The 14,501-nt window shown below is 37.3% G+C and overlaps 1 protein-coding gene across 1 annotated transcript; it reads right to left on the minus strand.

Moving 5' to 3' along the window:
- Positions 1-2,394: 2,394 nt before the first annotated feature.
- On the minus strand, positions 2,395-6,022 carry LOC135199843 (uncharacterized). Its single transcript, XM_064227981.1, has 5 exons — positions 5,920-6,022; positions 5,715-5,763; positions 5,410-5,492; positions 5,059-5,238; positions 2,395-4,098 (listed from the first exon to the last, which is right to left on the minus strand). Exons 1-5 carry the CDS (start codon positions 6,004-6,006, stop codon positions 4,066-4,068), a joined length of 432 nt encoding a protein of 143 aa, XP_064084051.1. The 5' UTR covers positions 6,007-6,022; the 3' UTR covers positions 2,395-4,065.
- Positions 6,023-14,501: the final 8,479 nt, after the last annotated feature.

The raw sequence follows: 14,501 nt of genomic DNA on the forward strand, positions 1-14,501 counted from the left end.
CTGTGCTTAGACTTCCTCTACAATTTCTGCTCCCTTTCTCCGAACATATCCACCAACTTTTTTTTTTTCTTTTCGGGTGCACGAACGTGTATACATGTATCCCTCAAAACAAATCATGGTGCCACTCTTATTACTCTTTATGACCTCCATGCTGCCACTGGCTTTGTACGCAGCTACTCATATGAAGTAGGTTCGCATTCTGTTCTGTAAAACTCTGAAACAGGGAGTGTATTATTTTTGAGCAAAACTCCGAATCGGCAATTCATTTGGGTAATAGTGTAGTTATCTACAGCACAAGCTGAAATGCTTGTTGAGACTTAACAAGGGTTATTTGGTGATATAACCCATGTTAAGTAATAGGTAATAGGCACTACCGAGTGAGTGGCTGGAGTTACCACTCAGCCGATAACTACTAAATCACTTTTCTAGATTCCAATTAAGGGTGAAATCTCCTCTATGATTCCTTCAGTGAGATTTATATACGGCGGATTTTGTGAATATTTTCAACCTTGTTTTTTCTTGCATTCGAAGCAGTGCACAAATTATTATTAAACGTGATGTGAAAACCCGGTGATACTTTTGTTCTTTTTACTTTCTTTCTTGTTGCTTTCTTTCCGTTACGATTTTTCTTGTTACCTTTTAACCTGATACTTTCTATCCTACATCCACTGATGACACTGAACCGCTACGGTTTCATTTCAGGGGGTGAGAATGACCTCGCTGGAGTTCTTGCAGTCGGGGGAGGTATTGAAGTGACTGGCATACCAGAGGTGGTTGAGAGTCGCTCGGTTAATAGTGCAGCCAATTAAGAACGAATTTGATCTGATATGCTTTATAATTATTGGTAATTAGGATCTTTCCTTGACAGTGAACCCCAGGAAATTTCGGGGGTCGTTATCTAGGACTAATATTTCTTTGGGGGCCATTATCTTAATGATATTTACAGTCTTTTGTTTATGTTTTTAAATTTTAAGGTCATCCCCAACGGGCTTGTACTAAACACGCCTTTGCAAAGGTGGATACATACCGGCTTAAAACCCTTCATGGACATGGTCACTATCTAGGGAAGATCCGAAAAGGATATGGCAAGAAATTAGTAACCTCCTTTTAGAAAAGTTCGTTAGGATTCGTGGCAGAGATGAGGATTTTGAGAAGGACGTGTGGAGTCACAAGAAGAGAAAGGATTAGAAAGGAATTTATTAGAGGAGCAGTTAAGGTAGAAGGCCCAGGAAAGAAGAATACGGTGGTTTGGTCCTGTTAGACGGAGAGAAGGTCATGTGTGTAAAGGGGTTATAAACACAGAGGTGGAGAAGAGGGAAGGAGAAGAATGCCTAGGCCCGATGGAATGATATAAGGCGTGATCCGACCTCCAGCTTACTCAGGGCGCGTGCTAAAATTGACACTCAAATAGTGCGTTGCTTCACAAACGAAAATTAAAATACGCTAAATTTCATTAAAAGTAATTGTTCTGTACTGTTTACCATGCACATTATTTATTTTTTTTACATGTTCATTCTAACAAATAAATCATAAATATCTTATCGTAAAATTCCTGTATGTTTGGCTCAATGCAAAACTCCTTTTTCAGAATTGTTCAGGCTTTTCCATAGGGCTTTCCTAACCGTCACACAACACGAACAACAACAAAGTAGTTTGTAGGCTTACTCCCCGAGTAAGCGAAAATAACGAATGACAAGCGGGGGAAATGTTTAACAAGTCCGGAAGTACTGGAGAGAGAGGGAGGTGGAGAACGCTGACAGGAAACAGTGACCTCGCATAGAAATGGGTCAAGTTGAAGACAAAGAATGTTCGTTAGAATTGATTTCTCTTTCGTGATTATCCATGTGTTCCTCGATACTTCTGCTCTGGGTTCTTTTTACGGATAAAGGAGATTTTCTTTAAAAAAAAAAAAAAAAAAAAAAAAACCTGCAAATCAGAGTGCACAAAATCTTTTGTTAGCAGTGAATACACTTGACGATATTAAAACAGTCAAAAATAGCGCCTCAGTGGCGTGATCGGTATGGTCTTCGTGTGCCACCTCGGTGGCCGCGAGTTCGATTCTCGGACATTCAATCGAGATGTGATAGATGTGTATTTCTGGTGATAGAAGTTCACTCTTGGCGTGGTTCGGCAGTCACGTAAAGTCGTTGGTCTCGTTGCTGAATAACATCTGGTTCCATGCAACGTAAAAACACCATACAAACAAACAAAACCGTCAAAAATGTGTCATTGCAATACTATACTGTAGAGAATAAATCAGGTCAGGAATTGAAAATAAAAGAGCATCTACATCTATACTACATTTATTGACAGAGAGAATAAATTAACAATCACAAGAAATACAACAGAATAGGATTAACATGATTGTGTTAATATTGTTCTTTGATGTCTGGTGAAAATATTAAATTATTTTTCTGGGTCAGATACCATGAAAAAGTCTTGGGTGGGGGTTTAATAGGGACACTTAAAAACGTGTATAAACAGGAAAAAAAGGACCAGAAAGGCTATAATAATGAAGAGACGATACGGTGAAAATGATTAGTCATAGTACTATGATGATGAGCAGACAAAAAACAAGCTCATCGTAGCGTTTGTGGCAATTAAAAGGTCGACTTCGTACTGTATGTGAAGTCTACATCCAGCAGCGCCACATACAGTGATGGCATGGTGAAAATATTCCCTGTACATTGACTCGAAAATATGGCAACAACGGGAAGGAAAGCATCATTAGCTGCCATGGATTATAAAATAAAAAGCAGGTGACATAAATGCCTGTCACAGCCGAACAGTTTGGAGATGATGTGGAATGTCTCTCGAGAAAATGATGAAGAAAATACATCTAGATAAACGCGGAGAATTTCACTTAGGTGAAGTCACCAAGTAGATAAATTGGGTGATCTGGTTCCAAATACAGAAGGGATAAATAAAACTACAGGCTGAGTCAAACTGAAAGAAACGAAAATGCTTCATTTCTGATACCAGTTGAACCTAAAAGCAAAGAGTAATGTAAAAAAGAGAAAAATATTATGTCAGGGACTCGTGAAATTCTTATGGAGTATAGAAAGCAGACGAGATCGAAACTTAATTGATTATAATTATCAGACAGACCAACGTTACAAGATGCAAAAATGAGAAAGAAAAACTTGAAGAAATAAATATCACAACTTACAATAAAGGGAAAAAATAAAAAGGCTACAAATCTTTCGAAGGCTAATGTTCTAGGAATCTAGGAGATGAAGGAAAAGAAAACACCATAGAGAACAGATCTGGCAACAGCGAAGATGACTACGAGCACTCTGCAGCGCTGAGCGCCTCATTGGCGTGATCGGTATGGTCTTGGCCTGCTACCTCGGTGGCCGCGAGTTCGATTCTCGGGCATTGTATTGAGGCGTTAGAGATGTGTACTTCTGGTGATAAAGGTTCACTCTCGACGTGGTTCGGAAGTCACGTAAAGCTGTTGGTCCCGTTGCTGAATAACCACTGGTTCCATGCAACGTAGAAATACCACACAAACAAGCAAAGAGAACGAATAGGAAACGATATGATAATTCTAAGGACACATAGGAGTGTGCAGCTGCAACTATATGGCTTGATGAAGCAAACTTTCAACCACAAGCTGCAGCTTCGTGCACAAGAATCCAAACTATTATTATGAAGAGATCAGCAATTAGAAAACACAGAGAAACGAACAAACCAATACATCAACAGATACAAATGCAAATACATTATCAACGTACAAGGAGAATAGTTTTTAGGAGAGTAATGTATTGCATCTTAGCATGAACTTATCCAATAAACTGGAAATGGACTTCAAACAAAAAAACTATACATGTGAAAACTCGAAGACATTTGGTAAAACAATAAACACTAAAGATATATCCATTAAAAAAAAGTTATAATGGAAAACAATTTATTCTGGAAACCTACATGAAATGTAACTGACAGATAAATGAGGCCCATCAGGTGGACCGAATGAGGACGAAAAGAGAATCTAGATAAAATAAATAACGAAGATGATGATATTCATACGGATAATGGTGATTATGATGATCTCATCTGCAGTTCCTAATGCGACACTGGGAGCTCCAGACTCTCCAGCTGGAAAAAAACAAACAAATGGATTTGAAAAATATTAATTTTGGATCCTCCCTAGATACTGACCCCCAACAAAGTTCCGGAGTCGTTATCTAAGACTAATATTTCTTTGGGGTTATTATCTTTATGATACTGACAGTCTTGTACTGAACACGTCGCAGGATTCTTGATTCAAGAGGATGCAGTTGACAATTTGACAGAAGAAGAAGAGGAGAAGGAGGAGGAGGAGGAGAGAGAGAGAGAGAGAGAATATCAGTTTCAAGACAAGTCTGTCCTACTTCTGAAGAGGAAAAATAATGAACAGGAATTCAAGTTAAGAAGGATCTTCTGACTTTAGGAAAAAAAATATATGACACATTCTGTAGTTTGGGAAAAGAAAAGCGGAAACTTATAACAATAAACAATCTTACAGACGTAAGAGTTGTAGAAAAACAGTAAGCGTCGACTTTACAGCAGGAAATAAGACAAGATAAGAGAGGTAAAATTCTATTTTGTAGCTAAATTAAGGGATAGCTCCGTAAATTGTAAGCGGTAACAAAAGTCTCCTACTTTGGGAGTACAAAGAAAAATAATTAATTAAATATAGATAAAAAAAAAACTAGAGAGAAATCGTTAATTTGACAGAAATAAATGAAAAACCTCGAGTCTGATGTAAAATAAAGGCTAATTTTTTTTTTTTTTTTACTTTTAAGAGATTAGACAAGTATAACTTCGGCTAAGTAATGGAAACCACTGGCTAGATGAAAAAAAAAAAATTAAGAAATAGAGAGAGAGAGAGAGAGAGGGGCATACATATAATCGATGTAGAAATATAAAACTCAACTTGAGAGAGAGAGAGAGTCATACATTTAATCGATGCAGAAATATAAAACTCAACTTATGAAGAGAAAACAAGAGAAATGATATGATTTACGAGAAACAATACCTCGACATACAACACTGGATCACATTAATCAAACTTACCGTGGCTGAGTAGGACCTAACGACGAGGATGAAATAAGTCTGGATTAGGGCGAACGCAAAGAGGATGACGCCCTCCGTGACCGATGAGGACAGGAGGATGACGAAGACGCCCAGGAAGACCGTCAGGATGACAGTGACCATCGTCGTCCATACCCAGGCGAGGACGAAGCGATGTTGCTCCTAAAGGAATACGAACGAGAGTCAAGACTTTTCGAATCTTGTCTAGGTTCGCAATTGATTTAATGGTAAAAAAAAATGTCGTGTCTGTTCAATCCTTATTATATACAATGATAATCTTTGAGGGTTTGCTAAAATAATAGCTGGAAATAGAAAACTCCCAAAATAACTCACTGTTTTAATGCCATGGATGAGAAGTGCTGAGAGGACGATGTTGAAAACGTTAATAGCAACGTTCAGCCATCCTCCCGCCGAACCTGGAGAAGAAGAATGAGATTTGCAGCTCTTGATTTTTTTTATTATAAATAATAGAATGGTATTAGAAGGAAATGCATTAACAAGTAAAGAAGGAAACGTTGAATAACCATGAATAATTAGAAAGAACAGACGAATACTGGAGAGGTGAAAGGTATTGTACTCGTAGTTAATGTCCGTATAGCTTATCCACGGAACTATAAACATCAAAGTTCCTTGCTTACCGTTCAGTCCAGCGAAGATGCTTAGTCCTAGGCCGATGAAACCGAGTATCTGAAGAATAGAATGAAAATGAGACATCAGAAATAGTGAGGTGAACTAAAGAAAATTATTTTAAACTATATCTGAAAGGAACATCATTGACTAATTGTGCTCAGAACGAGTAAAAAAAAAAAAAAAATCGAAACGGTTCCGTAAATGAAAACTTACCAGACTGAGGATGGCGACAATAAGCGATCCGATTCGCAGTGAACATCCAAAACAGCAACTCCTGAGGAGTAACTTTTTCTCTGCCATCTTTTATTCTATTCCTGGAAAATGGATTTTGTACTTAGACAGTGAGAAGTTATATTAACAGTACCGTAAACCGTAAGATGTATGGTAATGGTGATTAAAAGAACGCAAACAGAACTTTGGAAAAAAAAGTGTACATTTAAAACTGCAAATATATCCAAGGGAAAAACAGCACTTACACATAAATTTTCCGAACTGCGATTAACGGCCTGATATATTATATGAATAACAGAGCTGTACTTGAGAGATATTGATCACAGTGAAAGATGGGATCATGCCTAGATAACCCCCAAGGGTTTCCGGGGGTCGTCATCTACGACTATTTCTTGGGGGTTATTATCTTTCTGATATTTAGTCTTTTGTTTATGCTTTCACGGTAATCCCCAACAGGCTCGTACTAAACAAGCCACAAAGGTGTATGCATACTGAGTTAAGCCCTTAGCGGTTGCTATCTAAGAAAGATCCAAAAGATGGAAAAAAGTGTAATTTTGAGATTTAGTGTGATTTAAATGGCAATTAATGATTAATTCTGAAATGAATTAACAATATATGGCGTCGCAGAAACCAGATAGATGCCTAATTTACAGGATTACCCGAAATACGTCTTGAGGGGAAAGACAACGGAATACTACTTGAGAGAAGATGCGTGTAAGGGGGGAAAAGCACAAATGAATAAAAAAAATCCACGGCTATCATTTTTCGACGCAAATGTCCTGGCGGAAATCACGAGTGTTCTAGAAGGGGTTTTGGTGTCACCACTCACCAGCGAACCTCACGTGGCAGCAGCATGAGATTAAGCCAGCTAGGGCGTCTGCAGTATTCTTCAAGGGAGGGGGTGGGGGGCCAATATATATATATATATATATATATATATATATATATATATATATATATATATATATATATATATATATATATATATGCAGTGGAATTGCGATGCCAATTAATTAAGTGAAGAAAGATGCAATAGAAGATACAGATAGTTACAATTGTTTTTTTTTTTCAATAGTTCCATATAGTACTACTGTTCAACTGAAATCAAACATTTCTTGAAAGAATAACGAAGAATAATGCAGAATATACTGCATGCGAATCTTATACAATATATTAAGACTACCTTTGATTTCCTTAACCCTCTTACGCCGATTGGACGTATTAAACGTCGAGTCAAAATGTCTCCCGTATGCCGATTGGACGTATCATACGTCGGCTCAAAAAAGTTTTTTTAAAAATTCGCGGAAAAATACTTATAGGCCTACCAGCCGAAAACTTTTGTATCACGCGCCTTGGGGGATGCTGGGAGTTCACGGATCAAGGCGTTGTTTGTTTACAATCGCTACGCAGGCGCGCAAGCGCGAATTTCTTTCTTATCGCACTAAAAAGTATCAGTGACACATCTCGGAAATTATTTCGTCACTTTGACATAATTATTGCACCATTTTAAATTATCCTTTACATGAAGTATTATATATGAAAATGTGCGCAATTTCATGCACAATACAACTAAAAAATACTCATGATTGTAGCTTTTATCAATTTTGAAATATTTTCATATAAATAACGATAAGTGCAAAAATTTCAACCTTCGGTCAACTTTGACTCTACAGAAAAGGTCGAGAAACGCAATTGTAAGCTAAAATTCTTATATTATAGTAATATTCAATCATTTGCCTTTCATTTTGCAACAAATTGGACGTCTCTAGCACAATATTTCGATTTATGGTGAATTTATGAAAAAACTTTTTCCTTACGTTCGTGCGATAACTCTTCCGATAATTTTTTTCGTGCGATTGTCCTAATGTTTGCACCCTTTTAAATTTGCCGTTACATAAAGTTTTATATATGGAAATGTGCGCAATTTCATGCACAATACAACAAAAAACAACCCATGGTTGTAGCTTTTATCAGTTTTGAAATATTTTCATATAAATAACGTTAAGTGCAAAAATTTCAACTTTCGGTCAACTTTGACTCTACCGAAATGGTCGAAAAACGCAATTGTAAGCTAAAACTCTTATATTCTAGTAATATTCAATCATTTACCTTCATTTTGCAACGACTTGGAAGTCTCTAGCACAATATTCGATTTATGGTGAATTTATGAAAAAAAAAATTACGTTCGCGCGGTAACTCTTCCGAAAAAATCAAATTTTTTGTGCGATTGTTGAAATGTTTGCACCATTTAAAATTAGCTGTTACATAAAGTTTTATTATATGAAAATGTGCGCAATTTCATGTAGAATACAACTAAAAATGATTGAAGGTTGTAGCTTTTCTCTTTTTTCGAAATATTTGCATATAAATCACGATAAATAGAAAAAAAACCACGTTCGGTCAAATTTGACTCTACCGAAATAGTTGAAAAACGCAATTGTAAGCTAAAACTCTTACGGCCTAGTAATATTCCGTCATTTTTCTTCATTTTGAAACAAATTTGAAGTCTCTAAAACAATATTGTGATTATGGTGAATTTTTGAAAAATATATTTACCTTCACTCCGCGCGCCGATTCGCGGCCGCAAGTCTCCGAAATACGTACATGGCATTATCCTAATATTTGCTCCTTTTCATATTAGCCTTTTTATAGAGTTTCATATATCAAAATGTGCGCAAATTCATGAAGAATACAATAAAAAATAATTGAAGGTTGTACCTTTTTCCATCTTCGAAATATGTGCATATGAAAAAAATATATATATTAAAATTTCGACATTCGGTCAATTTAACTCGTCCGAAATGGTCGAAATCTGCAATTCTAATCTAAAACTCTTACAGTATCGTAATATTCAATCATTTGTCTTAATTTTGAAACAAATTGGAAGTCTCTAGAACAATATTGTGATTTACGGTGAATTTTTGAAAAAATATTTTTTTGCGTCCGCGCGATACGAATTCGTACATCATTTTGTGATAATATTTTTCCGGTGTTGCTTTTATTGTTTTACAATGTATTATATATCAAAATGATTGCAATTTAGTGTACAATACAACGCAAAAAAAGTAACTGGTTAGCTTTGACCGTTTTCTGCACAGCGTGATTTGAATACAATTATGTATGAATTTTTTTGTTTTCGCTACCATATATCGCATTATTTACATATGATATGATATTATTTTTTGTTCATTTCTGATGGTTGCATTCTAAACTTTAGGCAATGACAAAAAAAGGAGCCAAAAATGAACTCTTAATCTTCAAAAGTACGCGCGCTGTAATTTTTTGAAAAAATTATTTTTTCCACTTCCGCGCTCACTCCAAACCAGGCCCGGCATACGGGAGACGTTTTGATTTTTAGGGCTCCGGCGTAAGAGGGTTAAAATGAAAAAAAAATGTGCTGTAGAATGGAAGGAAAGCAAAGTGATACAGTTTAAATGTAATTATTTTTTTTTTCAAGATAGCCACTGTTCATTTGAAAAGGAACTGCAATATCCTGTGGTCACAGGATTTCAGGGGGCGGCAAGTGTCGCCCCCCCCCACCCCTACCCCTAAACCACCCTTGACCCTACGTGCGGGCCTCCATGAAGGCAGTCTTATGTTGGCACGGGCTCTTGCTATTTAGCAGCCCGTAAATCTCACGTGGTATCACCACAGGGCGTTAGCATCCATTAATGCCCCCATACACTGAACGACTGTCTGTATCGTTAGCAAAAACACTGTGTATGGGCTTGTCTGAATGCAAAACTGGGCGGAGCTTCGTGTCTGAACGATCTCAGCAGGAAGCTGTCACGACCAGGTTGCTGGCTTGCGACTTAAGTCTGTCATACACAGATCGTTCAATGTATGGGTTTGTCTGCCGATGTAACGCTATCGCGCGCGTCTTTTCTAAAGATGATGCCATGTCTCCACGAGACAAAATCTTTGTTCAGACTGAAATCGGAGAGGAGATCGTTCATACTGTATGAATAGTGAGTGTGTGTGTGGGTCGATAGCGACAATCGTTCAGTGTTTGGGGGCCTTTAGTACCACTGTTTCGTCAACCTTGTTAAGTCTAACCACTCCCCCAACCCCTCTTGTCACAGTCTTGGGCGCTGAGTAGCCGAAAGTGTTCCAGTGCTTGGCTTGACGCCTAAACTTGATAATCATTTTTATTGTGTCGGGACAAAGGATTTATACCACAAGGGGCGCTCACGTGGCTATCTGTTTTCCTTTGATGTTTTGTTTACGTATTTGTTTGTTGTCTTTCTTTATGATTATTGGGTCTTTTTCTTCGTAAATGTGCCGTGTCCCAAAATACTGGTAATGATTGCCTTCCTTTTTTGTTTGTTTATATATATATATATAATATATATATATTATATATATCTATATATATATATTATATATATATATATATATATATATATATATATATATATAGGTATATAGTATATATAGGTGTGTGAATTTTTCTCACATCGCCGTGCTTTATTTATATATAAACATTACGCTGCAATTCTCGCTACTTTGGAAGTCACCGAAGGGAAGGGAAATCATAAGTGATGAATGGACTGGTTTGGGTAATTAACTAACTCGAACACTAGACAGTACTTTCCACACACACAATATATATATATATATATTATATATATATATATATATATATATATATATATGGTGTAACTAAATCGATCATCAAAATCACTCAAGCACAACAACTGACTACTAACCTCGTGCAATAATATCCACTTCAAACAAGGAGTAGCGCCTTGACAAGCCGTTGTTGTCTCCACAGAATTAACCGAACTGACACCGGCGGAAGGTGAGAGTCACTTATAGCGAGCAAACGTCGCAGAAAACCCGGTTACCACGAACAAAGAACCTCCCGTCTTTCGATAGAAGTACAACGAATAAGATTACTAAATAGGAAAGGGAAAACTATTTTGGGGTTTGACTTCCGCTCCCGACTTGTCACGAGTGACGTCGGAAGTCTCGGGGAGGCGTCGGGGTTTGAATTTGACCTGCTCCCCCGCGAATCACTTCCTGCCACCTTGAAAATATCGCTTCCGTATCCGAATGACCGCGAAAGGGAACTGCAGTGACTTGTGCCGTTATGAAGGGTATGGATACAGTACCCTTATGACTCACTGACCTTGAAAGTTTCGTCGAATCCTCCGCGGTTAGTTTTCTGAATACTTGCGCCGCTTCGTCTGTCCAAGATGGCGGTGGTCTGTCCGTCCGCACTTTTTCTGCCTGCCCTCAGATCTTTAACAAAAAAATAAAACTACTAAACCTAGAAGGTTGCGAGGTATATTAATCATCCATCTTCCATTCATGAAACATACCAAATTGCTGACCTGTAGCTTTACTAGTTTTTATTTTTAAAGTTAAATTTAGCCATAATTATTCGTCTGGCAACGATATGGGCCAGGCCATTACAGGGCAGTATTTAAGTTTCGTGGGCCACGGCTCATACAGCATCATACTGAAACCACCATAATCGGTGGCCTTGATTATACGACGTACAGAAAACTCGATTGCGCCGAAGAAACATGCGCATATTATACTTGTTTATGTTTGCACCCTTCCTTCATTCATAAAATAAACATTAGTTGGCGATGCTGACATCCCACTCAATGATGCTTTTCGGAAAATGTTTTGACAACACAACTTGAATAGACATCATGATACTAAAACTATAAATATAATCACCAGAATTACCAGCGGATCTAGAAAAATGTCATGGGGTGGGGCACTAATTTCCATATTATTCATACCTCTATTTGACGTTTCCACGTCCTTTACTAAGCAGAACTGACATACATGGGACAAAAGACAAAACAAGAAGATTCGTATAAACTTTTAATCGTACCCATTGTTTATGCTTGTTTGGGAAGGTTACTCTCTTCCAGGTGTGTCGGATTCTAGGTACTAATCTCTTTGTAATCCCTAATTGTCAGTTATCCGAATCTTCTTGTTTTGTCTTTTGTCCCATGTATGTCAGTTCTGCTTAGTAAAGGACGTGGAAACGTCGAAAGGTCTCGCAGTTACCCCTTCGTTTATTTTTCCTTCATGGCATATATCTTTATTTATGGATTTATCACGTTCCTAACTTTCGTGATTCAGTTATACATACCTCTATTTATACGTGTAAGTAAATTCTGTTAAAACAGGATACGTCTCAAATGTAAAACGCCAATTAAAACACTTGGGAATAAAGCTTAGCTTTAATTCTGAGTGTTTTAATGGGCCTTTTATACTTGATATATATATATAATATATATATATATAGATATATATATATATATATATTATATATATGTGTGTGTGTGTGTGTGTGTGTGTGTGTGTACATATATATCTATAATATACAAATATTATTGTTATTAATTTTTACTCAAAATTCTATTATTATTAATTTTCTATAATAGATTTTGTTTACTTTTTCCCACTTTCATATTTCTCATTCGTGTTATTATTATCTAAATCTTCAATAATATTTTGTCATTGTTTTTCATTAGTGGGGGGTGGGGACGTGCCCAGGCGACCCTGCCAGACGTCCTGCTTTAGGAAGGACAGTCCTGTTTTTGAGGATTCTGTCCTCTGTCCTCCTTCACCTTAAGAAGGACGCTAATTTGTCCTGCTTTTTTGGGTCGGTCTAAAGAAAATATATTAATACTAAAAATATAAATAAAAACAAGTACATATACTAAAACAGTGAGAACTGATGGTCAAAATAACATGGAAGAATTATATGAAGAGTATGGGATTGTGGAGGCAATTATCGATACTCCTGAGATGATAGATAGCACAGTGAGGAACGTTATCTCAAGCTGTTCAGTAAATCTGAGGTCCCTTTAACAAACCTGACGAAGGTGAGTGCTTGTATTTTCTCTGTTCCATGCAGTAATACTCACACAGAACGGGGTTTCTCAATAATGACTTCAGCTTGGACAAATGAGAGAAACCGTCTGCAAGTGGACTCAGTCAAAGCAGAACTCCAAATTTGTGACAACTTTTCAGAGGAGGGCCCAGCCATGTACAAAAGACTTCTAGCCAACGAAAACTCTTAGAGATGGCAAGGAAAGGGGCAAAATTAGATTCCTAATTGCTTTAGCTTCTGAAATAATATTAATTTTTTCACTCCAGTTTGTACTAAACTGTTCCATCATGGATCAAATTGAATATTAATTAATTTCAGTTCTTTATTCATGCACTATTTGACATTTAAACACTCAAGTCAAGTCACACACACACACACACATATATATATATTATACATATACATTATACAACATTTCATATTTCAACTCCTTAATAATCATGTTTAATTTAGGTTAAAAATTGGTGTTGGCAAAAATAAAAAATCCTTCTTTTTGGGAATTTGGAAATGGCCACCCTATCTCCGCTAGTGTCAGAAACACAGGATGTAATAGTGATAACGTAACGCAATGAAATGAAATGTTGAATATTTGAGGCAACGTTAAATACTTCTCTGAAAACAGAAAGAGATGACATCCTTCAAGCGTAGTATTCCTTTTACGTTGTATAAATGGAAAATTGTTTATTCATGAATGATGCAACAGTCAGGAAAGAAAGTACAGAATTTCGAAAGCTAATTCCGGCATAAATTTTGCCTCTCCGGCCAGGTCATTGCAACCCCCCCCCCCCCCCCGCCACCCTCTCCTCTCGCGGTTGTAATATAGAAATTTGAGGTTCGAAAATTCCCGAGATAGAAGATAAAGACCTCTAATAAGTGAATTCTTAGCTTTCGAAAGCCTTGAGCCTCAAACAAAAGTTGGTGGAAGGAGTGTCTCTACTATCTGTCTTGTAGCGACTACAGGAAATGGCATGCACGTTTAGCTAGGTTGAACATCTCTGTGACTCATCATTTAATGGACGGGTGACCTTCAAGAACTGGCAGATTACTCTATGAAATAAGCCTCATGAACATATTTAAAGTAGGGCACGGAGTTTGAAACCTCATCCAGATATATTTGGTGAAATCCGGAATAGTTTCATCATCTGGAGCCATCCTCTCCGTAGGATAAACACGTGCGTTGCCTCTCTCTCTCTCTCTCTCTCTCTCTCCACCACCAACTCTCTTATTCACACAATTACACCAGCAAAATATACACCGAAGGTTCTTCGGAGCAATCGAGCTTTCTGTAGCTGCTGTAGGCCTAGGTACACCCAAGGTATATAGAATAAGGGAGAGATACCTTGGGTACACCCAGGACCCACAGCGTGGTGGCCTATCGTTATCGTTGCCAGAAGCATGACTATGGCTAAATTCAACTTGTAAGTAAAATAAAAACTACTGAGGCTAAAGCGCTCCTATGGTATGTTTGATGATTGGAGGGTGGATGATCAACATATCAATTTGCAGCTCTGTAGCTTTTACGATCTGAGTGCGGACTATGAAAATCAACCATTCATTGTAACCTTCTCCTCTATACAATCCTTCCTCTTATGACTGTTCCAAAATTGAAATAAGTCATAATACATCCCTACCCCCAACCCACAGCCCCCAATAAACACACAAATAAACCGCGAAATTCAAAAATTGTATCTAGAGAAACCTT

The sequence above is a fragment of the Macrobrachium nipponense genome, chromosome 26, assembly GCF_015104395.2.
Source record: "Macrobrachium nipponense isolate FS-2020 chromosome 26, ASM1510439v2, whole genome shotgun sequence".
NCBI lineage: Eukaryota > Metazoa > Arthropoda > Malacostraca > Decapoda > Palaemonidae > Macrobrachium > Macrobrachium nipponense.

Coding starts and splice junctions, on each gene's coding strand:
- LOC135199843 (XM_064227981.1), bottom strand. CDS start 6,006: ATGGCAGAGAAAAAGTTACTCCTCAGGAGTTGCTGTTTTGGATGTTCA. Junction 5,493..5,714: donor CATCTTCGCTGGACTGAACG/GTAAGCAAGGAA, acceptor CTTCTTCTCCAG/GTTCGGCGGGAGGATGGCTG. Junction 4,099..5,058: donor TTAGGTCCTACTCAGCCACG/GTAAGTTTGATT, acceptor GTTTTTTTCCAG/CTGGAGAGTCTGGAGCTCCC.